Source organism: Schistocerca americana, chromosome 4 (assembly GCF_021461395.2).
Source record: "Schistocerca americana isolate TAMUIC-IGC-003095 chromosome 4, iqSchAmer2.1, whole genome shotgun sequence".
In the NCBI taxonomy this organism is placed as follows: Eukaryota; Metazoa; Arthropoda; class Insecta; order Orthoptera; family Acrididae; genus Schistocerca; species Schistocerca americana.
In genome coordinates, this window is record NC_060122.1 from 592,899,273 (window position 1) to 592,924,581 (window position 25,309).

Here is a 25,309-nt window from a genome sequence, read left to right on the forward strand (position 1 = left end):
GCCGATGAAGTTTTCTGCTGCCTTTGAGTCGTAGCTGGCAGCCTCCTGTGCCTCAAAATGCTGGAGATGCCAGTTCTTCTCTTAAACTTCTCAAACCACCCACGGCTTCCCTTAAACACTTCTTCGGCCTGCGATGATCCTGGCGTTGTCTTAATGAGGTCAGCGAAAATCATTCTCACCTTCTCATAAATGATCTTCTCATTAGCAGTGTCACCTTGCAATTGCTTTTCATTTATCCATATAAGGAGCAACCTTTTGACATTGTCCAGAATATGAAACCTTTGTTTACATACTCTTGTCACTTCCTTTGAAGCACCTGTATCCTTAATTGTCTCCATGTTCTTGACGAGGATCGTGCAAATAGTTGATCTAGACCAGTTGTATGTTTGCACTAAATCAGCTCACACTACATTCACATTTTTCAATGCTTTTACGTTTCATTTCTAAGGTAATTTTCTTTCTATTATGGTCATCTTCTCGCGGCTTTACCTTCGGGGACGAGTGAACACAAGATTTAAAAACATGTGTGATCACAAGCTGCACTAAGATGATAGCAAAAAGAGCGCTAAACCCAGATTGCAGTACGTACTAAAGACATTGTTCATATGCTGCTGCCGATAATGAAAGATGTTCATATTGTTGAACGTTTCTCCCACTGGGCATGAACAGCTGGTGATGTCACAATAAATTATCATCACTCTTTAAGCGATACATCATTCGTGAAGCAAGTCTTTATGTGAATTGCGCGTTTTGAGAGGTGCTCATGAAGCTAGGTTCCACTGTAGTTCATTGATTTGACTAGTCTCTCTTTTTCAACAACTGACCACAGTATCCCAGTAAAAGTAACTATTACTATGTAAAAAAATAAAATGTGTTAGTAAAGTGTTTCAAATATTCCAGGGCCGCCTCCACCAAAGTGTAGAAGACAGAGCAGAGTGTTAGAGAACAGTAAGTCCTTTAAAATAGTTATACATTTATTTTTTAATAACATTATTTTTCTTTGTAGTTCGTACTTTTGAGAAGAATTTATACTCAGAATAGCAAATACTTTCTCTGTCAGTCTGGCCAAATACAGTAGCCATTGTTCACTATATCACTGAAATGAAGTATGCTGAAGGTAATAGAATCTGTGACTATCTGTCGATATCAAAGATCAATAAGAAAATCCTGTTTCAAGGTAAGGAATTTGCTAATGTTGAGAATGACTATTAAGGTGAACCACCTTTTCCATGCACCTATGGGATGTTCTTAAACTTCATATACATGTTGGATTTACTGGAACAAATGGGATTTCTGTCTGAGTGGATTTGCCATTTGTATCTGTTTGAGACCAGACTGATGTGAATATTCTCTGAACATAACTTTTGTATGCAAATCAATTGGTAAACTATGTGTGACAACAGGCATACAGAAAAGGCAAAAATTATGATATTCGTAAAGAGGCACAGAGTTTTTGTTAGAGTGTAAGACCCTATGCAATGAAAGCTCTCTCAACCACAGGTTTTCAGTTCACAACAAGCTCATGGAAATGGATCTGTCACATACTATTATCATAGTCGGAGCATTGTAGTAAATTTTGTGCTTCTTACAGTTGGTGAAAGCTAATGAATGCCCTTCTGCCTCATGAATACTGGCCTCTGCTGTTAATTCTGATACAGTTTGAGCAGAAAAGCTCATTTAGTGATTCAGGCACTTATGGGCAATTATAAGACACCAGATTTGTATTAAGACTGAGTAGAGTTACACACCCATCCATTGATCAAAATTTAGATTTTCCATGGTGTCCCTAAATCATGTTGGGAAAAATGTGAGATTGTTTATTTGTGAATGACAGCAGATTTCCTTCTCCATCTTTTCCCAATCAGAGCTTGTGCCCTGTCTCTCAGTACCTGATCATTTACAGGACATTAAATCCCAATCATGTTTTCTTCTTCACAGGAGATAGTAAAATCTTCTGTGAAATATTCTCCTTGGTGCCCATGTGACCCTTTCTCCAAGCAACGTTCAACATTGCCACAACTTAGGGTATCAAAGTGACTTCAGATGCAGACCAGATAAAAACTCAGTTGGGAATAGTTGAGGAAGACCGTGCACCAACACTGAAGATTTATCATGTTGTAGACGTGTAATGAGGTTTCTTCTGAACAAATGGTTAATAAAATGCATAGTTTTAGGATAGAAAACCATCATGTCAGGATTGAACAAATGTAAATAGGTGCACCTATCATTCTGAATTGAATTCTGTTTATGAAGAAACAGAGCACAGTAAATGTCAAATTTGTTGGATGATGCTAAAAACACTTTAAAAAATTCAGAATTAGATGTGTATAAGATGAAGTGTAATCTTAAAACCCTTTCCTACCATTATTTTACTGTAGATTACACATGCTTTCAGTTTTACATCCTTGGGACTAGACTACACCCACAACATTGGATCATTGAAACCATAACAGCAAAACTATGCAAGTGGTCCATGCAGAAAGTATTGAAGGCTTTTTATGCCCATAGGGTGTCGTCATTATTAACTTTTTAGGAAATAGTAAAACGATAACTTTATCGATTTAAACAAAACTTTTCATTTGTTTGTATAGTGTGTTTAAACAGAAGAGAGCAAATTAGCATGCAAAAACTTGTTCTTGCTTCATAACATTGCACCCATTAACACATCAGCCATTACAGTGCCAAAAGCTAATTACTCAGGTTTCAAAACAGTTCTTGATCGACCTGCTCTCTAGATTTGGCCCCCATGTGACTTTTCTTTAACCTAAAAATTGGTTTAGAAGAATGAAAGTATCTACAAATGAAAATGCTTTTATGCTGTAAACAAGTTTTATTCAGACTTTGAAATGAGTTTCATTAATAAGAGAATAAAAAAACTGGAATCTTCATAGATCAAATGCATTGGTTTGTGTGTGTGTGTGTGTGTGTGTGTGTGTGTGTGTGTGTGTGTGTGTGTGTGTTTGTTTAAATTTATTGCAGTTATAAACTAAATCTTTGAAGTAACATGGTTTTAAATTTTGACCATTAAAACAAATGTCAATTAATTCTTGCGTACAATAGCCTGCTGATGAATATTGACTCATTTATGAATAGTCAGTAGTCATAGAATCACAATATCCAGATCATAAGCACAATTAAATTTTTTTAAATTGTTGAAGGCAGTGATTTGAAATCCAAAGCTAAATAATCTTCTAAGCCATAGGCAGAAGTGATCATGTTTCTAAATAACTATGTGTTTCATATTTGAGTACTGTAAAATATGTTTGTAATGTGCAACTTAATGGGAGTTAGAACAGGGGAAAAAAAACTTTCCACATTTTCGGATTTTTATCTCATTATAAAATTTGCAATTTTCTGAATAAAATGATGTATACATCACTTGTAAACTCACATGGGAAGTATTTTATTTACTTATTTATTTTAAATATAATCTACACCGGTTGAAAATGTTAAAATTTTCACTTGCATTACTTCAAGATCTAATAAAATTGGTAATTTTTTATATAGAAGGCTGTGGATTGCTGTGTTATAAAGGTTAACACTGTTGGCCATGTCCAGAAGAGGGTGGACACCAGGTTGAGGAAGTTGAAACAAAGTTTGAGGGACAAGAAACTTTCTGATGGTAAAACCATAAGAGGCAGGGTACAGGCGAAATGACTGATGAACCACATCAGTATTATGGGATGTCCATTAGAAGTAATACTGAGGATTTGTTGAAAGTTAAGCAGGCAGTATGGGCTACCTTCTTCCACATACTGTCAACTGATGAAAAACCAGTACACCACCTTTGGCCTTCTGGACCTGATTCAGGGTGCAATTACTGCAATGCTCAGTACTCAAACAGTTCATACATATAAGCAGGCTATCCCAACAGCAGTAAGGGATATCATAAAACCTATTTACAGAGACATGGCAAATCCTGAATTACTGAAGAAGTGTCTGCATGGTCAGATTCAAAATCCCAATGAATCGTTCAGTAATCTTACATGGACTCTCTTACCAAAAAGTGTTTTTGTTGGAATGATGACACTAGAGTGGGGGGAGGGGGGGATCAGTGATGTTTGTTGGAATGATGACACTAGAGTGGGGGGGGGGGGGGGTCAGTGATGGCAACATTAGTAGGGTGAAAGAGCTACAGCATATGGGAATTACTCCTGGAGCAAACTGCATCAGAGAACTATTAACAGATGGACAAAGTTCGCATTGATAAAACAGAGTATGCAGCATAGTTGGCCACTAAGGAGTCCAGAAGGAAGAAAAGAAGAAAAAACTTGGAAAAAGATCAAGAGAATTATATACAGTATGGTGCAGGGTGCTTCTGAGTGTCTAAAAATAAAAAATTAAGCATATATTGAGTTACAGTCTTTTGAAACTTTAGAAGCCGCTCCTGAAAATTTACATTTTTTGTTGCATTTTCCCTAAACTCAGAAACCACTTCGAGTAGAGTATTCAAATTTTCAGGGAGTAATATGACATATCCTGAGTCTACTGAACTAAAAGAAGAACATAATGTTATATATAATTAAAATTATTCTGGATAACATACAAAAAAGTACACAAAATTTGAACCGTGTAATTAAAAAATTGTATTTCCCAAAGTAGTGGCAGAAATGCAATTATTGTAGTTCAGAAATACACAGAAGCAAAGTCACTAAATTTAACATTGTCGGTATAGGGCGTTCCAACTCCCCTTAAGTTAAATTATATATCAACAAATAGGTTTCAATTGAAAATAAATTTTATTTACAGATCGCAAGTCACCTGTAAAAAAGCAGAAGAAAGGCAGAGATAACCTAAATGCAAGGCCACTCACCAGGAGTGTATCAAAGCTGGTAAGTTTTTTGTTGCGTTATAAAGTAACTCTTCTCCTTCACACACTCTCTTCTTCCATAGTTTTCTCCCCATCCCTCTCACTACAGCTATATGCTAAAGATATTTGGCAGCGAGATCACAATGGCCCTGACAAGGTAAGAATGATGTGTGAAGATATTCACTTAACAAGTGTGAATAGAAATGCAGGCAGGAATGCAGTGGTTAAATCCCCATTCAGCTATACAGATTTAATTTTTCTGTTGTTTCCATAAATTACTTAAACAGATGCAAAGATGATTCCATTGAAAATAACCCTTCTGATTGCCTTTCCGAATTTTTAGGTACGTGTAACTTTACTTTGTAAAATTCCAAAACTCTTTGATTAATGGCCATATGGCTTACAGGCCAGAAGTAGTTCTGCTGTCTCAAACGACGTCGTTGGTAGGAAATTGTACTGTAATCCTCCATCATTTACAAGAAAAGAGAACTGTTACCTTCCAGGAAGTACTTCTCAAATTTAGTAGTCATCATCCCTCACCCCATCCCTTCAGTATTAGTGAGAAGGATTTTCAATGTTAGTTTGATGATTAGCGGTATTTGTCACTTTGTGTTTCACATTGAATGAAGGGGAGTGCAAGAGCAAGGTTGTAAGTTTTCTACCAGGCACAAAGTATTTTATGAAAGCTCATTATTCTAGGTAATCCATCTGAACAAAAAACACTCAAAATTACTTTATAAACCCATATCAACAAAATTATGTTATAGATACTTGGCATTTGACTGTTACATAACATCTACAAAACAAATTTTCATTTGTACCATCACCATTCTTTGCTAAGTGAAGAGAATTTCTCCTTGTCTAATATTAATCCTGCATTGATTATTGGACACCGCTGCAGATAGTTATTAGACGGCAAAGCGAACTGGTTATCTGGCCAGGGTTGCAGCAGTATCGTGTTTACGCCAAAAAGCAGGGAGGTAAGGGGTAGCAATAGAGTATACTCCAGTACTCGTCTAAGTGGATTACTACAATGCACTATAGGCCTTCATGCGTCAGTTGATGAAGTGCTTGTTTAGAAGAACAAAAATGGAACGTACAGTGTACTCACCTTTGCTGTTGACATTTCGCTTCCAGTATCCGTAAATCTTTCTTCCCCAATGATGTCACTGTTTTTCGCAGTAGTGTCTATTGATTCTTCGTCTGCTGTTTCATTTGCGAATGATAATGCTGACTCCTTGTTAGAATTTGTGCCAACCGTTTATATAATGTTTTGTTCCTTTGTCCATCATAGTATCTCCCCTCCAGTAGTGATCACACACTTTTTTGGCGTGATAACATAGTATTTCAAGTCTTCTAATGCCATAACAACAGTAAAAACTATTATCAGATCAGCAAAAACAAAGTGACTACATGGTGCAGTGGTTAGTGTTTTTCGCCAGTATTTCCAGCATTCCAGGTTCAGTTCCCGGCAACCAATGCAGATATTTTTCTGATGGAAAGGTTGTGCCCTTGTGAGGGTAATTGAAAAGCTATGTTAATATAAAAGTAGCAAAACTGACGTACAAGTCACCGAAGTATCAGTGTGTTGAAAGGCTTGCACAAGGTGGATTGACACATTATATTTATTTATAAGCAGCAAAAGTGTCAGCCATTATTGTTTTGGGCTAGAGAGCAAGATGCTTGACATATTACAACTACTGATCTGATTCTCCCCAAATTCCAGACCAGTTGTATAGGGTTTAGATCTAGATGGTATATCAGCAGTAGGTGAGGAGCCATTTTGTTGTAAAAGTTTGTCAGTGAAATAAAGTAGAGAAGGTTGGTGCTCCTTTGCGAAAAGCTTCAAAGTTTTCCTGTTATTCTACATTTAATTACTTGTTTATTGGGGGCACCTTTTAAAATCAGATCTTATATAAAAAGAGCAGCTTTTTTAGAGTTTCCTTGTTAGCCTGTAAGTCCAGTTCTCTGTTACAAGACCTGTGAAGTTTTTGCAGATACGTTTTTCTTTATAATGTTCATAATATCACAGAAATTGTCTGATAATACATTTTTCTACGTCCTTAACTAAATGTGTGTTTTATGCCTCTTACTTATCCTCAAATTCAGCTCCACTTGGCATCGTGTCCCCCCTCCTGTAATTTTCACACCATTGACTTAATTGCCAACATTTACTTGCAACTTCCATCACCTATCACACCTTTCTCATTTCCATTGTCACTAAAACTAATGGTGTTAACAGAAAGTTGTTGCAACTTACTGTTTTTTCCACAGTCGCCTATTGTTACTATTCACGCTCACATTGTGAATTAACAATGTGTGCTACTTTGTATTAGAAAGTAACTGTGCCTCGTCACATGACCAAGTTTGATCTGACTACAGACGAGATACCAGTTCGCTTTGCCGATTAATCCACAAGAAGTTTTTCTACATGTGTGTTTTCTTTGCGTTTGAGAAGATCAAAGTTGCTACTGAAAGACAGTGTTCTCTGGCAGCCAGATGTATGGAACTCTGGTGATGACTTCCTTTAATTTTTTTATTTTTTCCATTTTTTATTTTTAGTTAGGTTTTTTTGTTGTTTTTTATTTCACCAAGCTTCCTCTTCTCACATAATTTTAGTTATCAAGTTGGTGATGTCTCATCTGACTGCTTCGAACAAGAGAACTGTGCCCATCAAGGTAGTGTGATGATGTTTGCAATAGCTGCAAGTAGTAGTACTACATCCACGGTAAGTGGACTTCTTTAGTGTTCTTTACTTGTCATCAACTTTTTTAGTGTTTAGTCCTTCATGCCTTGCAGCATGACCACACCATTTGTTGGAGTGGCCAGACAATACTGGTTTTCAGTTTTCAATTGAAAAGTCTGCCACTTATCCCCTACGTATATTCTTAATGTGTTATTTACAACCTGCCTGAACTTTGAAAGACCTGTTATAAATTTTAAAAATTAACTTCAGTTTTCAATCCTTGTTTTTGCTTAGAATCTATTATTTCTTCCTCAAGGCACTTTGTCCCTGAAGCATTTAGTATTTTAAAATGTGCAATTTATAGAACATGAGAGCAGACCAAGATTGTCTGTAGTGGGGTTAGTGAGTCTCCAGTTCACAAACTTACAAACTGTACTGCACACATATAGTCTAGGTGCTTGCATACTGTATCATTGTTCTTCTACCCATCTAACATTTTTTCAGTAATCATTTATAAGCAGCGATATCATGTGGGATTTATCCTTAAGAGCTGTCTTTTTAGATATGTGTGAGGTGAATGTCATACGTTACACCAAAGTTGCAGTCAGTCACCATCTTGTCAATTAGAAGAAAACAGTTGTTTTTGAGGTGAGAAATTTTAGAAAATATATCACGTAACCCTAGCAGCCTGCCTGTGAATTGCTTCAGTGTCTTCCATTAATCTGACCAGATGATGATTCCATGGAAGAGCTACACTTCCCCTAAATTCTCTCAATAAAACTAAGTTGGGCATTTGTCTTCCCTACTGCCAACCTGACCTCATTAAAATATCACTTTGCATTGTGATGCCTAAATATTTAATTGAAGTGACTGTCAAGTTGCGCCCTACTAATTCTGTATTTGAATGTGCAGGGCAGTTTTTCATACACACCTGCATTTACTTTGATTTTGCTACATTTAGAGCTGACATTCATCACACCAACTAGAAATTTTGTCATCTTGCACATTCCTACAGTCACTCAACAGTGACACTTTCCTGCACACCACAGCATCATCAGAAAACAGCCGTAAATTGCTGTTCTGCCTGTCCACCAGGTCATTTATATATGCAGAGAATAAAAGTGGTCCTATCACACTTACCAGAGAGACTTCTAACAATACCCTTGTCCCTGACAATACTCTCGTCTTTGATGAACACTTGTCATTGAGGATTGCATACTGGGTTCTATTACTTTAAAGGTGGTGGAGTTACTCGCAAATCTGTGAACCTAAACCATATGCTCAGACCTTTGTCTACAATGTACAGTGGGATGCCACGTCCAATGCTTTCCGGAAATAGAGTAATATGGAATCAGCCTGTTGTCCATTTGAGAAAAGAGCAAGCCGAGTTTTGCACAAGCGATGTTTTCTAAATCAGTGCTGATTTGTGGACAGAAGAGTTTCTGTCTTAAGGAAATTCCTCAGCGTTTTCCAAATTTGATTATTAGATCACAGAGGGCCAGTTCCATCCTTAATCCACTAGGCACATACACCACCCGAGTGTGATTTACAATCAGTGTAAACTTTGCCCGTAATCCCTCTGTGTCCCTTATACAGTAGCTAAATGATGTCCATTCATTTTCTAAGTGGGGTGCTAACAACTTCTTATCTGATTTTTCTAACATAAATATATATAAAAACAAAGATGAGGTGACTTACCGAACGAAAGCGCTGGCAGGTCGATAGACACACAAACAAACACAAACATACACACAAAATTCTAGCTTTCGCAACCAACGGTTGCCTCATCAGGAAAGAGGGAAGGAGAGAGAAAGACGAAAGGATGTGGGTTTTAAGGGAGAAGGTAAGGAGTCATTCCAATCCCGGGAGCGGAAAGACTTACCTTCGGGGGAAAAAAGGACAGGTATACACTCGCGCGCACACACACACACATATCCATCCACACATACAGACACAAGCAGACTTTGGTCTTTAAATATGTCTGCTTGTGTCTGTATGTGTGGATGGATATGTGTGGATGGATATGTGTGTGTGTGTGCGCGCGAGTGTATACCTGTCCTTTTTTCCCCCTAAGGTAAGTCTTTCCGCTCCCGGGATTGGAATGACTCCTTACCTTCTCCCTTAAAACCCACATCCTTTCGTCTTTCCCTCTCCTTCCCTCTTTCCTGATGAGGCAACCGTTGGTTGCGAAAGCTAGAATTTTGTGTGTATGTTTGTGTTTGTTTGTGTGTCTATCGACCTGCCAGCGCTTTCGTTCGGTAAGTCACCTCATCTTTGTTTTTATATATATTTTTTCCCACGTGGAATGTTTCCCTCTATTATATTGATATCATTAATTTGTTTTCTAACATAAACTCGCTCTTGGCCTTCTTGGCAGATTTATTAATTTTGGTAACGATCATCTTTATGACGATGACGTGATTTCTAAGTCCTGTTACTATACTGATACTGTTGATACTGTGGCTACAAGGTCTAAAATATTCCTGTTGCATGTGAGTTGCCTAACTAGTTGTTCAAGTTAGTTTTTGGAAAATGCGTTCAGAAGTCAGACTAATTGCCGTAGACGTTCCAGTCTATATTGGTAGGTTAAAGTCACCTCCAACTAAAACTGGGTATTGCCCAATATGGGGCATAGGTGTGTGTGCGCGTGCGCGTTTGTGTGTGTGTGTGTGTGTGTGTGTGTGTGTGTGTGTGTGTGTGTGTGTGTGTGTGTGTGGGCCCCTGTTGAGGTGAGAGATACACATATCTGGGGCCCTGTGTAATTGGAAGATTTTGATGCGTTGCAAAGTGGGTGGCTTGTCCACTTTTAGTTTGGTGATCAGCAGTCCACATATATCTGCTGTAGTGAGCTTTTTCTGTAATACCCTTTTGTTATGTCACATCTGAAACAAATCTGTCTCCTTCCTCCCCTTTATATATACTTACGGCACTGGAGTCATATTCAGAAGGGAAAGGGTTGAAATCTATCCAGCCATACTACAGGTTTAGTTTTCCCATGGTTTTTCAAAATCACTGAAGTCAAATGCTGATATAGTTCATGTGATATGGACAAGCCACTACACCTTTGAATTTGTTAGGTGTCTACTGTGATGGTTCCTGATATGGACTCGAAATGATGGCCTTGCTAGTTCATTGTGTATAATTTCCTTTATCTATCTGTGCTTGTTCCCTGTGTACAATGATTTCATTATTAATCATCTTTCCTTCCCCTTCCATCCTTCGTTTCTTATCATAAGTTTCACAAAGTAACTAAGTACCGGATGATATTTGTGTGCTTCTGGGGGAGGGGTTAGGAATGTTGTATATGTACAATGAAAACTGTTAACATTACACAATAGCGGTCCAGACAAAATACTGTGTGACTTCATTCCCTTTTTGTTTTTAGCACACAATGACAATCGTTAAACAAGAAAAGAATTTTTTTCTAGAGTGAAGAAATATACCCGATTTCTGTAGTCATGACATCACCTAGATTTATCAGCCCACTCCCTTTTTGACTTGTTTGTAGAACTCAGTAACAAGTATTCCAGAAATTACGTTTACTACAGTGTGAGCAATGTGTGGAGCAATTTTCTGACATGTGCTAGTCGGTAAAAACATTCACCATTAAAAGAAGTTTGTGTTTATGCAAACAGGGATTGGACGAAACTATGGAAACACTGCGAAAAACGCCTGAATGCAAACGTGGTCAAATTGTCGGTGCTCTTATGGTGGATGCTTTCGTAATCAAAGTATTCGAAGTGTTTGGTGTTTCAAGAGGTGTTGTTTGAAACATTTGTATGGCATACAGGGAAAGTGAAAATTTATAATATGCTAAATCACAGTGTAGATGAAAATGTGTACATTGAACAGTGGTGGCAGAGTGTCATTGTAGAGGATTGTGGCAAAAAATAAGAGAACGCAAAAGTCATCGTGGAACTGATGCCACACTCATGAACCCTATCAGCATCAACACAACACAATGGGAGCTCCATAAATTGGTCTCTTGGTCGGATGAATCTCAGTAAGAACCGTTTCCAACTTCCAGCTAAGTTTATGTCCTGAGAATGAAATGTGACGGGAGTTGGGTGGTGATTTGGGCAGCCATACTGTAAGGTCACATTACAGCCAAGGATTATGTGACCCTTCTTTCTGATCCAGTCCATCCCATGGTACAGTGTTTGTTCCCCAGTGGTCACACTATTTTCCAAGATGACAGGGTCCATGTTCATACAGCTCACATTGTCCAGGACTTATTTTGTGAGACTTTGTGGTCTGCTTTGGAGAGAAGGGTGCACGATTGCTTTCCACCTCAGTCATCGTTACCTGAACTTGCCACTATTTTTCAGTATGAATTGTATAATATTCCCTTGAAAAACAATTCAGGGTGAGGCAACTAGAAACTGTTTTGAATGCCAGGGCTTTTCCTTTACTATAATAGGCATGATACCGTGTTATGTTTTTGGTGTTTCATATTTTTGTTTCACTCCTGTATGTGTTCCAATATCCACAGATCTATTGAAATTATTTATGAAATGCGTGTTTTTATTAACCGTGTGTATTAAAAATTACCCAAAGGCATTCTGCATAGAACTAAATGTTTCGTGCAGCATTAACAAAAACCATATTCCGTGCGAATGCAGCTTTATTGTAATACACTGAAAGGACAAACTATTTTCATTGGATTATGACAATGAAGATTATATTTTCTACCCTATTAAAACATCACTTTTGCCTTTTTGCGCGCGCATGCCCCCCCCCCCCCCCCCCCCCCCCCCCCCCACACACACACACACACACACACACACACACACACACACTGATTTGGAGAGTCCCACCATGATTTCATCTCTTGTGCCAATTACGTAATTTCAGAGGAGCACCTACACCCCACAACCCCACATCCTCAAGTATCTGTTGTATGCATTTTAATGTTTGTCTACCCCTACTTATTTTCCACAAGAAATGCACAAAATCCATTTCATCTAATTGCAATAGAAAGAATGTGTCCAGAATAACACTGGATGTGTTGTATTAAAATGTGGCTATAGCTGGCATTTACGTTTTTAGTCAGTGGAATGTAAATTAAAAGATCTGACTTCAGCAAACAAATATTTAGGCCAGGAACCGTCATCATGCTAGATCTCTCAAGTACCAATTAGGTTAAAAGGATTTCCGAAAATGTAATATCCACAGATTTGCATAAAAGAACTGCAGAATAGATAAGGCACTTGCAGGTGCTGCCTCAGTTCTCCTATCTGGAGGAAGACCTCTGTATCGTTGGAAATGAAGCTCAAAAACTATGCAACACTTCTTTTCCCAAAAATGAGTTACGATTATGTAATTTATTCATCTAGAAAGGATGGTAAAAGATTGCATACTATCTGTGAAATAAGTACAGTTCTGTAAGTTAATATTGTTTTCTTGCAACAGTTGGCAGTATGATTGCCAATAGATGACATGACACACAAAGAAATTTATAAATTTCAATTACAGATCATTTATTTGGTCATGGGTGCATTTAAACTACTAAATGTTGTGGAAATGTGTAAGTAGTATTCAAAACATAATTGTCTCCCTTCAGTTGTTACTCTTCTGTAATGGTGATACTTGTGCCAGGGAACTACTACTGTGTTTGTCTTACCTTAAGTGAAAACAGAAATACTTGGTACTATGCTACTCGAATGCTTAAACTGTAATTGCTCATCTGTGTGAACGATGCTGACCAAGATTCATTCTTTTTTGGCTGCCTGATAATGTTTAAGCTAAACTTACAAATGAAAGTAACATTGTATGATGCGTCACTACCTAACCACGTAGCTCGATACATAGAAAGAACTGCTACAGTATAGTACAGAAGGTAACAGGCAGAAATATGCAGTTAGACGAAAGGGGATATATATATATATATATATATATATATATATATATATATAAATGTGCTGGCAGGTCGACAGACACACAATCTGTCTGTCGACCTGCCAGCACTTTCATTTGGTAAGTCACATCATCTTTGTTTTTAGATATGTATTTCCTACGTGGAATGTTTCCCTCTATTATATATATATATATATATATATATATATATATATATATATATATATATATATATATATTCAAAGAAAATAATTACACTGAAATTGCCGTCATCTGTGATGGCCCCCTGGGCATAGAAAAAGTTGGAACGTGGTCCTTAGGAGTGTGTGTGATCACCATGAACAACAATATAAGTTCTGCAACTTGCTCCCATGCTAGCCACACAGTTGGTAAAGAGTCCTGGTTGTAGGGTCTTCATTCCTCCTCCAGCATGAATGACAATCTGTGAGTGATGATTGGTATACGGGGGTGTGCTGCAATATGTCTCCCAAACACATCCCACATGTGCTTGATAGATCTAAGCTGGGGGAACAGGCAGACCAGTCCATTCACCAACTATCCTCACATTCCAGGAGCTCCTCTACATTCGCTATTGTCATTCATAAAAGAAGCCAGGGCCAAATGCACTCCTGAAAAAATGACCGTGAGGAGGGAGTACAGTGTCACATGAACATTGACCAGTGAGTGTAACTGGAGGTCAGTATGTCCATGCAACATCATGCCTCCACACGCTTAACACCTGGATTCCCAAAACAATCATATTCAACAACAAACCAGCACATGACGGGAGCTGAGAACACGTAATGCATCCAGGAACGTTGTTGAATAAGATCGTTTTGGTGGTCAAGGTGTTATGTTGTGGGGAGACATAACATTATGTAGGCATACTGTGCTCCAAATCTTTGACAACAGTACACTCACTTGTCATGTCAACATTATTGTGACACAGTGTTCCTTCCCTGTGTGCATTTTTTCAGGGGTATTTGGCCCAACTTTATTTTTATAGATGACAATGGCTGACCGCATCAAACAGCACAGATTGCTCATGAATATGATATGGGATTTCAATTGGATTTCATTTTGAACTCTCTATTTATAAGAATGAAAAGTTAGGAGTTATGTGAAAATATTGTAACTCCCACTGGCGGTAAACAAAAATTTAAACATTTTGAGGGCTCTAATAGTGATTTAGAAATTGTACATGCTGGCTATGGGATCCATAATGTATGATATTCAATCTCCCATTTGAATTTGTCAGGATGACAGAGTCCCTATGGAACTGGCCGTAGCATCAGTAACGAAAACTGGTTGTTTGCTTACATCTGCCAAGTTGACAGCGGTGTTAGGAATGTTTGAATTGGTTTGAAGAAGCATATACCTTCATAATTCTCCGTTGGTGGCATACACACATTCATGTCGTACAGTGGACAGTCTCCCACCTGCTCATTTAGCAGGTTCACTGAGCACATGAGAGCATCCTGTAGTAAGTGCAGAATGGTGCAACGTCCCTGTGAAGTGAGCCAGCCGCTGCCCCAGCAGAGAAATAGCTACTACGATGCATCACTCTCGTGCAGTGTTTTGGTTGACATGGCCAGTGCAGCCACTAATGGCAATCCCATTGCTGTTGCTCAGCAGCCTGAGCAAGCAGCTGCACTTTCTCTTACCCAAGACCATACTCTTGAATTGGAGGAAGCTATGGTGATGGAGAAGGTGCCATCACATAACATGGAAGATGCTCACTGCAGGCACCCTCGATGCTGAAATGGTAACATCTGCCACTCATTCGGGTGTCAATATTGCTGGCAAATCAAGCAGTGTAATTCCAGTTAGAATTATTGACGCACCCATCCTTAACTCCACAGGTTCCACTAAGTGTTCCAACAACGAAATGCAACCCAAACAGCAACATAACAAGAACACGACTGGCAAAGGAAATGGACACACCTTCCAGTGGTCACCCAAAAAGAGGAATATTTGTGTCATGCATCCTGGAGCACAGAAGGAAGCTGAACAACTAAAACCTACTTTATTGAGAACAGTCATGTCCATTAATGGTGCTGCACCTGCGTCAGAATCTACACCTGGTGTCACTGCTGGCACTACAGCCAAGGAAAAAGACCCAGCTGCAAAACATTGCCCTGGTGGACTGAAATCAAGACGAGAATGCCTCCACCTGCTGCAATGAAGCTGCAGCCTTCCAATGTAGGGCCAGAATTACACCATTACTGCACTCAGTATTAACCAGATTACATTTGGTCATAAAATTCATGTTCGCAGACTTTCTGGACGGCACAGCAGTCAATATTGTTTTTCTTCAGGTAGTTAATACTACCAGTATTGCTGTCGTGGGTCATACTGCCATTTTTAATGTGATTAGTGAATATTCTACTGGAACCGCTGTCTTGATGCATGATGGCATTCCTCTCACAAATGTCCAGCATCATCTTAATGGTCCAGGCAGCTGATGTACCATAGACAAAACACAGATAATAAACATACATGCTCCATCAGGCTCAACTAAACGACACGAGTGCTCCCTGTTTTTTAAATAAGAGTTACCAAGTCTTATTGGTACCCATGGCAGTCTGCTGCTCGTTGCTGGAGACTTCAACTGTGTCGTCCGTGCTAATGATCAATCACCCAAATTCAGTAAGTGTTACAAACTGGGAACTCTGGTCATCGGTCTTCATCTCGTTGACACTTGGGAAAAGTTACATGGCCCCCCGTGTAGCATTTACCTGTCTGTCCCACTGTGCAGCAAGCAGTCTGGATTGGATACATGTTTCTCCTGCTCTGCAACCACCTGTCATGAGTGATGACATAGTGCCAGTTTTTTCTGACCTCTGTGCCTATTCCTGTTTTGTAAATCTTCAACAGCAACAAGTCTCTCAATTTTTCAGCTACTGGAAGCTGAATAATAACCTCCTGCAGGACCCCGAGCTTAGAAATGAAACAAGACTCAGCTGGTATCAAATTCTTCTTCAAAGACACTGTGTCCCGGCGTTTTGACATGGCGGATTTGCTACACAAAGCCTAGGCTTCAGTCTATAGTGAAACAGTGCACATGACAGAAACGATTCTGGCAAAAATCAGGCATAGAGTTTTACTATCAATGTATCAGAGACCTTTATCAAAGAACTATTGTCCTAGACACTGCATCTGTATGCAAAACTCAAGTTCTTTAAATCTGATCACTGACACACAACGAACACAGCTCTCTCGAGTCTTTGTTCAGTCCTGACCAAAAGACATAGTGGCCAAAGAAAGGATATTGCTGATACTTCCCCCCCCCCCACCCCCCCCCACCCCCCCCCCCCCACCCCCCCACCCCTTGCATGCTGACAGAAAGGTCAACTAATTATTGGAGTTGTGAATGACTCTGGCCAGTGAGTAGATACCCGGAGGGGAATTATGCACTGTCCCCATGCATATAGTACACTACATGAAAGACAAAATACCGATGATCAGGCCTGTCACGTAGTGCTAAACACCATCCAAGAACACCTGCAAGAAGTCAATAGAGTCATTCTGGAAGCCCCATTCATGATTGACGAAATTGAGGAAGCAACCTTCCACTCAGCTAAGGAAAGATCACCAGGGCCTGATAGCCTCTGAGCAGAATTCTACCAATGCTATTGGGACATGCTCAGGTGTCTCTTCAGGCTATTGCTAATGATGTGCGGCAAGGCATACCAGTACCTGACCCTCTGAAAGGATGGATAGTTGTACTTCTGAAACCTGGTCAAAGCACGCCTGTAAGTAACCTGCAGCCTGTTTTGCTGCTTAATACAGATTTCAAAATCATTACAAGTGCAACCAGTACTCGTAAGGAAACACTTTTGAAGAACACTTTAGGCAGCTAGCAACATTGTGCCATCCCTTGTAGACGGATCCTTATTGAAGCATGTGAACTAAAAGACGTGATATGCTCTGCAGCAGCAGCCGGAACTAATGGAACAGTTGTACTTTTAGACTTTTCTAAAGATGTAGGTCGTGTGAGCCATGAGTTTTTAATTGAAACGTTGAAGAAGGTGGGACATGGCAATGGTACTACAGATATTCTCTTCTGTCTGTTATCAAATGCTTCCTTTTGTGGTCACCTCACAAAATCTCTCCGCATTCGTCATTCTGCCTGCCAAGAATGCCCACTGCATGGCTCTATATGCCATAGCCATTGTATTACTACTACATATAATTGAAAACAGAATTAGAGAACTAGTGGTTCAGAACACACTGATCTGTTGCACAGCATATGCAGACGACATATCTGTTGTTGTGTCTTCCTAACAGAACCTGGCCTCCTGGAAGGTGTAATTAAAATCTACATGAAGGCGTGTGGTGCTCTGATCAACAGCAGGAAGATGACTGTACTTCCCCTTCGTTGTGGATTTGGCGACACTTCTGAAGTGACATGGGCTGAGCAAAATACCTGGCACCATTCTCTTCTGGGCATTACTGTGAGGCACACCTGGCTGCATGATAACTAAGAACTGTGCAGACCTGAACAGCATCAGGGCCACACTTGACACTGCACTCCAATGGACACCTGAACCTCCTGCAAAAGGTGCAAACAATTCGTGTATCCATCTCAAGCAAAATATACTACACGGCCCAATTACGTCTGCTTCCTGCAGCTTTGGCGGTGAATATTCAGCGGGCATTCAGCTGATTTCTTCTTTGTGACAACATCTTTAAAGTGCAGTTTGCATTGCTCGCCCTGCCCCTCTCACAGCAAGACCTTGGGGTAATCAATGTCCGACACAAAAGTGCAGCACTCCTCATAAATTAAATGAGACCAATGAGCTTAGTGCCACCAATACATTTCGCGATAATTTCTCCAGAATACCAACACATCCAGAAATACTTCCTCAAATTTAGTTACCTCGCAGCTCATCAACAAGACAATATACACAATCATGACAAGGACTGCATGTAAAAACACCGTTGAAGAAAAGGAGCCACTGGTGAATTTGACAGTGCTGTGGTGAAACAGTCACCTGTCATTAATGGCTTCACAGATTTACTCATGGCGATATCTGATTATTGATGACCAAATCCCCACAGTCGATAAACAGCACTGAATCCACCTTAGTGCAGCAGCCGCCTGCCACAAATGCGGGAATATCGACTCACAGATTTGTTTGTGGTGGAGCGTTGGACATGTGGAACTTTCTCAGCCACCGACTAGCAATCATTGATAGGACGAACGCATGCTATCTGAACATTACATGATCAGCCATATAGTCACCTAAATTATTGATAACCACGATGCTACACCATCTGAATATTTGCCTTACATTGAAGGGGAATATTTTCGGACTGCGCAAGATGTTAATCGTTGGAAAACATTTGGCAACATGCTGCGTATTATGATCAGGAAATCTCCACAAGTGCTCTCAGTTATGGCACTCAATAGATAACCGATGCAGTGTGAAAGCAGACACTATACAAGGATCTCTTATAATGCTGTAGCTGTTTCATGTGAGTGATACATGTAAGTAAATTTCATTTTGCTCTCCTGTTGTTGAAATAGCTTCACTAACCAGCTCTATAACACGTTGTCGGGGAAGAGAACCATCTCATCTTCTTGAATGTGTGATGAGAGGTCCTTTGCATATAATGTAATAATTCATTTTAAAAACTTGGTGAATTCATATAAATTTTCGGCCACATTTCAATCATTTTGAGTAGGATTCTGTTAATAATTTCTTATGGAAGCAACAGGTAATTTCCTTGATCTCTTCAGTAGTTGATGCTGTTCTCTAATCTACAAAGGCAGGTTTTGTATGCAACTCAGACTGAAAAATTGTAGATGATAAAAATATCTTGACCCATCCTTTGTTGGTTTTATGTCTTGGTTTACTGACTTTATTAAATTTTCGTTGGTGAAAGGTTAGAAAAGCCTGTTGTTTCAGGGAAAATTACTCAACCTCATCCTTGGTTTCCTTACATCTGTAGTTCTGTGGACGTTTGCAGAGCTTTAGGTGGGACTATGCAATATGAGTTAGTTAAGAACTTTGTTGATTTGATGCTTGACATAGGGACAAAGGGAGTTTTGCTGTTGCAAGTCTTTCATCTATAATTTTAGCTTTCCAGTGGTAAGTAAAAAGCTTTTTTAAAACAAATGCAGCCGTAAATTGCCCTTATCAGTAAGACGTAAAATACTAACACTTTCTTTTTTCTCTTCTTTCCCATTCTTGTTGTTAATATTAGACTGTTGATGTACAGCAACATCCATTGTCACACATAGTGATCTTCAAACTTTATAATGTTTTCTCAGTACTTAATGTTGCTGCCTCATTCACAGTCACAATGGGAATTACACATTGAAGACCTTTGAGATCACTTGTACACTATTTTCCCTGGCAGCTCTTGCCACTGGCAGTCAGTGATAATAGTTTCAGATTAATTTTTATTTCTATTGTGAAGAGAGCTAGTGTCCTTACCGGTTGGACTGCAGTCTCTGTTGCTATGTTGCTCAAAATCATTTAGTTTCTATTACATTTAATTTCAGTTTCTCACCTTCACTGGTATGATCCACTGCTCTTTTTTCTTATTGATCACTACTGTACTGTTTTCCATATTTTATGATTTTTCAGTTGTGGAAATACCAGGATAGAAAGAAAATCCGTACATTTTAAATATCAAAATGTCGCACTACCTTTTCAACATCTGCTTAAACAGCCTCTCCCACCCCACTCCCTGGTCTCTCTCTCTCTCTCTCTCTCCCCCCCCCCCCCCCCCCCCCCCCCTCCCTTTTACCATTTGCAGGATTGGTGAAACAGAAGATGTGCCCAGAGGGAGGGGGTGTAAGCATCCAAAACGGTACTGGTGTCGAACCAACTGTTGAAGTCATTAGTATTTTGTACAGTATGTTCAGAAACCTAATTGGTTGTTAACCACAGTTTACCAGTGACTGTTCACTTGGACAGACTGCTAATTAGTTGCCGTTCCCACTTAGAACTCTCAAAGTAATTGTAACCCAGTTGGTGTATGATGGCTTATTTTAAACATGGTCCAACCTTTGATGGGATAATGACAGGTAGATGGTAGTTAAATGGGATTGCTCCAAGGTGTGCAAGATTGTGAATATGAGTGATTTAGGGATGGTTTAGGACACGTGGCCAGCTGAGTGCCTCTTTGGGGACTGTAAGTAGAGATTTGGGTGAAATATCTTTCATATCTGGACACAGCATGAGATAGTTAAAATCCTGGTAAAGACAATTCTATTTACATATGACAACTAATTAACTATATGATTGCATTAATTATCATTACCAGATCGTCAAAATCCCGGTAAAGACAATTCTATTTACATATGACAACTAATTAACGGTATAATTGTGATAATTAACATTACTAAATTGTCACTAACTTTAAATTCAACTAGTCACTTGCTGAACATGCACCAAGTAACACTAATTACTTCAGTAGCTCATACAGTACTTGAGCCATTTGCATTTTCCTCTAGAAACAGCTCCTCACAAACCAAATAGATGTGAATTTTCACTCAATCCACCTGCCCTTCACCTCTGCTATTCCATGTCATTGACCACACCCTTTCTACCTCTTTACCCAATCTTCATTCCTTTGCCCTCACTCTACCCTTCTGTTGTCATATTGCACCCCGTTTTTCTTGTCTGAAAATTATACACCATGAACACCATTGCTAACTGTTACTAAAATTAATCTACCTCCAGCCAGTGGTACTGAAAACCTTCTTGCCCTTGTTTAGTAACCAAATTTGCAATTAGCGACATCTTACCTGTGACTATTCACATCGGCAGACAGCTGACCAGTTGCCATGACCACATAGGAAGACTCTACAGTAATTACAGCCCACATGGTATGTGACATAGCTTACTAGATCTGTTCAGAAAATTCTGGAACTTTGCCCACAAAGTTTTTCTACATTGCCTTTCACTTACCGTCCATTGTCTCCTTTGAAATACTCTCCTCCACAGTTGAAACGCCCCTCCCAATACTGTTTTCACTTCTGGAAGCAGTCTTGGTATGCCTCTTGCTGGGTCACGTGAAATGCTGTCTGTGAATTTTCTCATCTATCGCTGCAAATCTTAATCCTTCCAACAGGGTTATCAACTTCGAAAATAAAAATAGTCCACAGGGGCCAGGTATGGAGGATGAGCCAGCACAATGATTTCATTTTTTGTGCAAAAGTCACACACCAACAGGAATGAATTTGCAGGTCTGTTATTGTGATGCAAGATCCATGAATTGACTGACCACATTTCAAGCCATTTCCTTCTCTCATTTTTTGGCAGGTTCACAAGACATCCCGATAGTACCATCAATTAACAGTTTTTCCTTGTGGCACGAATTCATGATGAGCTAACCCTTCAAAGTCAAGGAAAACTATCAGTATAGCTTTGCCCTTTAACCTGACCTGACGAGCTTTTTTTGATCTTGCAGAACCTTTCCTGACCCATTGTGAAGACTGAACCGTAGTCTCAGCATAATGATCATAGACCCATGTCTCATCACCAGTTATGATTCTCTTAAGGAACACTTCTTTCTCATTTGCACAATCCAAAAGCTCTTCACTGATTGTGAGGTGAAGGTCTTTCTGGTCTTGACTCATGAGCCAGGGGTGAACTTGGGGGATGGGGGTGTATAACACGATGCATTCCAAGGGGCTGTGTTAGGATTTCATAACATGATCCAACTGAAATGTTACATTCTTCTACAATCTCGTGGCAATGAGTCTTTGACTGGCACACACAATTTTATGATGTTCCTGATGTGAGTGTCATCGGTAGACGTTGAATGGCATCCTGAACGAGTTTCATTTTCAACTTCCGTCTGGCCATTTTTGAATCATGTGAAACATTCGTAACACCGAGTACCGCTTAAGCACTAATCACCATAGACTTCCTGCATCATTTGGTGTATCTCTGTAAAGGTTTTCTTGAATTGCACACAAAAGTTAATGCGGATGTGTTCGTCCTCTTTCTTAACTCTGCCATCTGGAAATTCGCAAACCGTGTTACACAACATTCTACTTAATACAGCACTGAACAATAACTGACAGACGTACAACACTGAAAATTCCAACGGTTACACATTAAACACAGGCGTGTTCGTAGATGGCAACCACACTTCGCTCCGACACACCATTGGCGCAAAATTAAAAATGCTCCAAAATTTTTTGAACAGTTCTCATATTTTAGAACAGGTCCAAGCTTCCAGTACTTCCCTATCCCCTCCTTGCTGATCATGTGTCTCAGCTGTGCCAATAATACACCCCCCCCCAATGTCCATCTGGGATGAGGCAAAGTTCAAATGTTAGTTTGATAATACGATCTTTCTACAGTAGTTATGTGGCACTAATCTTTCTACAGCAGGCATATAGTTGTGTTTCTTGGTTCTTCCGCACTTTTGGTTTGAGATACTTTTCTTCAGTACTCAAATAGTGTAATAGTTCTCTCTCTCTCTCTCTCTCTCTCTCTCTCTCTCTCTCTCTCTCTCTATCTATATATATATATATAAGGGAAACATTCCACCTAGGAAAAATATATCTAAAAACAAAGATGATGTGAGTTACCAAATGAAAGTGCTGGCAGGTCGACAGACACACAAACATACACACAAAATTCAAGCTTTCGCAACAAACTGTTGCCTCATCAGGAAAGAGGGAAGGAGAGGGAAAGACGAAAGGATGTGGGTTTTAAGGGAGAGGGTAAGGAGTCATTCCAATCTCGGGAGCGGAAAGACTTACCTTAGGGGGGAAAAAAGGAAAAAAGGACGGGTATACACTCGCGCACACACACACACACACATATCTATCCACACATATACAGACACAAGCAGACGTATTTAAAGACAAAGAGTTTATCTCTGCCCAAACTCTTTGTCTTTAAATATGTCTGCTTGTGTCTGTATATGTGTGGATAGATATGTGTGTGTGTGTGTGTGCGCGCGAGTGTATACCCGTCCTTTTTTCGCCCCTAAGGTAAGTCTTTCCGCTCCCGGAATTGGAATGACTCCTTACCCTCTCCCTTAAAACCCACATCCTTTCGTCTTTCCCTCTCCTTCCCTCTTTCCTGATGAGGCAACAGTTTGTTGCGAAAGCTTGAATTTTGTGTGTATGTTTGTGTTTGTTTGTGTGTCTATCGACGTGCCAGCGTTTTATATAAACAAAGATGATGTGACTTACCAAATGAAAGCGCTGGCACGTCGATAGACACACAAAAAAAGGACAGGTATACACTCGCGCACACACACACATATCCATCCACACATATACAGACACAAGCAGACATATTGAAAGGCAAATAGTTTGAGCAGAGATGTCAGTCGAGGCGGATGTGCAGAGGCAGAGATGTTGTTGAATGACAGGTGAGGTATGAGTGGCGGCAACTTGAAATTAGTGGAGGTTGAGGCCTGGTGGATAACGGGAAGAGAGGATGTATTGAAGAGCAAGTTTCCATCTCCGGAGTTCGGATAGGTTGGTGTTAGTGGGAAGTATCCAAATAACCCGGACGGTGTAACACTGTGCCAAGATGTGCTGGCCGTGCACCAAGGCATGTTTAGCCACAGGGTGATCCTCATTACCAACAAACACTGTCTGCCTGTGTCCATTCATGCGAATGGACAGTTTGTTGCTAGTCATTCCCACATAGAATGCATCACAGTGTAGGCAGGTCAGTTGGTAAATCACGTGGGTGCTTTCACACGTGGCTCTGCCTTTGATCGTGTACACCTTCCGGGTTACAGGACTGGAGTAGGTGTTGGTGGGAGGGTGCATGGGACAGGTTTTACCCCGGGGGCGGTTACAAGGGTAGGAGCCAGAGGGTAGGGAAGGTGGTTTGGGGGTTTCATAGGGATGAACTAAGAGGTTACGAAGGTTAGGTGGACGGTAGAAAGACACTCTTGATGGAGTGGGGAGGATTTCCTGAAGGATGGATCTCATTTCAGGGCAGGATTTGAGGAAGTCGTATCCCTGCTGGAGAGCCACATTCAGAGTCTGATCCAGTCCCGGAAAGTATCCTGTCACAAGTGGGGCACTTTGAGGGTTCTTCTGTGGGAGGTTCTGGGTTTGAGGGGATGAGGGAATGGCTCTGGTTATTTGCTTCTGTACCAGGTCGGGAGGGAAGTTGCGGGATGCGAAAGCTGGTTTCAGGTTGTTGGTATAATGGTTCAGGGATTCCGGACTGGAGCAGATTCGTTTGCCACGAAGACCTAGGCTGTAGGGAAGGGACCGTTTGATATGGAATGGGTGGCAGCTGTCATAATGGAGGTACTGTTGCTTGTTGGTGGGTTTGATGTGGACGGATGTGTGAAGCTGGCCATTGGACAGATGGAGGTCAACGTCAAGGAAAGTGGCATGGGATTTGGAGTAGGACCAGGTGAATCTGATGGAACCAAAGGAGTTGAGGTTGGAGAGGAAATTCTGGAGTTCTTCTTCACTGTGAGTCCAGATCATGAAGATGTCATCAATAAATCTGTACCAAACTTTGGGTTGGCAGGCCTGGGTAACCAAGAAGGCTTCCTCTAAGCGACCCATAAATAGGTTGGCGTACGAGAGGGCCATCCTGGTACCCATGGCTGTTCCCTTTAATTGTTGGTATGTCTGGCCTTCGAAAGTGAAGAACTTGTGAGTCAGGATGAAGCTGGCTAAGGTAATGAGGAAAGAGGCTTTAGGTAGGGTGGCAGGTGATCGGCGTGGACGGAAGTGCTCCATTTCAGTGAGGCCCTGGACGTGTGGAATATTTGTGTATAAGGAAGTGGCATCAATGGTTACAAGGATGGTTTCCGGGTCGTAACAGACGGGGTAAGGATTCCAGGCGTTCGAGAAAGTGGTTGGTGTCTTTGATGAAGGATGGGAGACTGCATGTAATGGGTTGAAGGTGTTGATCTACATAGGCAGAGATACGTTCTGTGGGGGCTTGGTAACCAGCTACAATGGGGCGGCCGGGATGATTGGGTTTGTGAATTTT

At 40.2% G+C, this 25,309-nt stretch overlaps 1 protein-coding gene across 4 annotated transcripts in view; it reads left to right on the forward strand.

Moving 5' to 3' along the window:
* Positions 1–25,309, forward strand: part of LOC124613192 — a 409,752-nt gene that overhangs the window by 361,243 nt on the left and 23,200 nt on the right. For 2 of the 4 annotated variants that reach the window (XR_006979618.1, XR_006979619.1), the window contains exons 13-15: positions 901–948; positions 4,750–4,832; positions 7,430–7,538. Coding sequence is in view for 2 of the 4 variants with exons in the window: in XM_047141846.1 (XP_046997802.1) it covers positions 901–948; positions 4,750–4,832 (131 nt within the window). In the remaining 2 variants the exon portion in view is untranslated. The remainder of the gene's footprint in view (positions 1–900; positions 949–4,749; positions 4,833–7,429; positions 7,539–25,309) is intronic. The other 2 variants (XM_047141846.1, XM_047141847.1) reach the window with 1 other exon arrangement.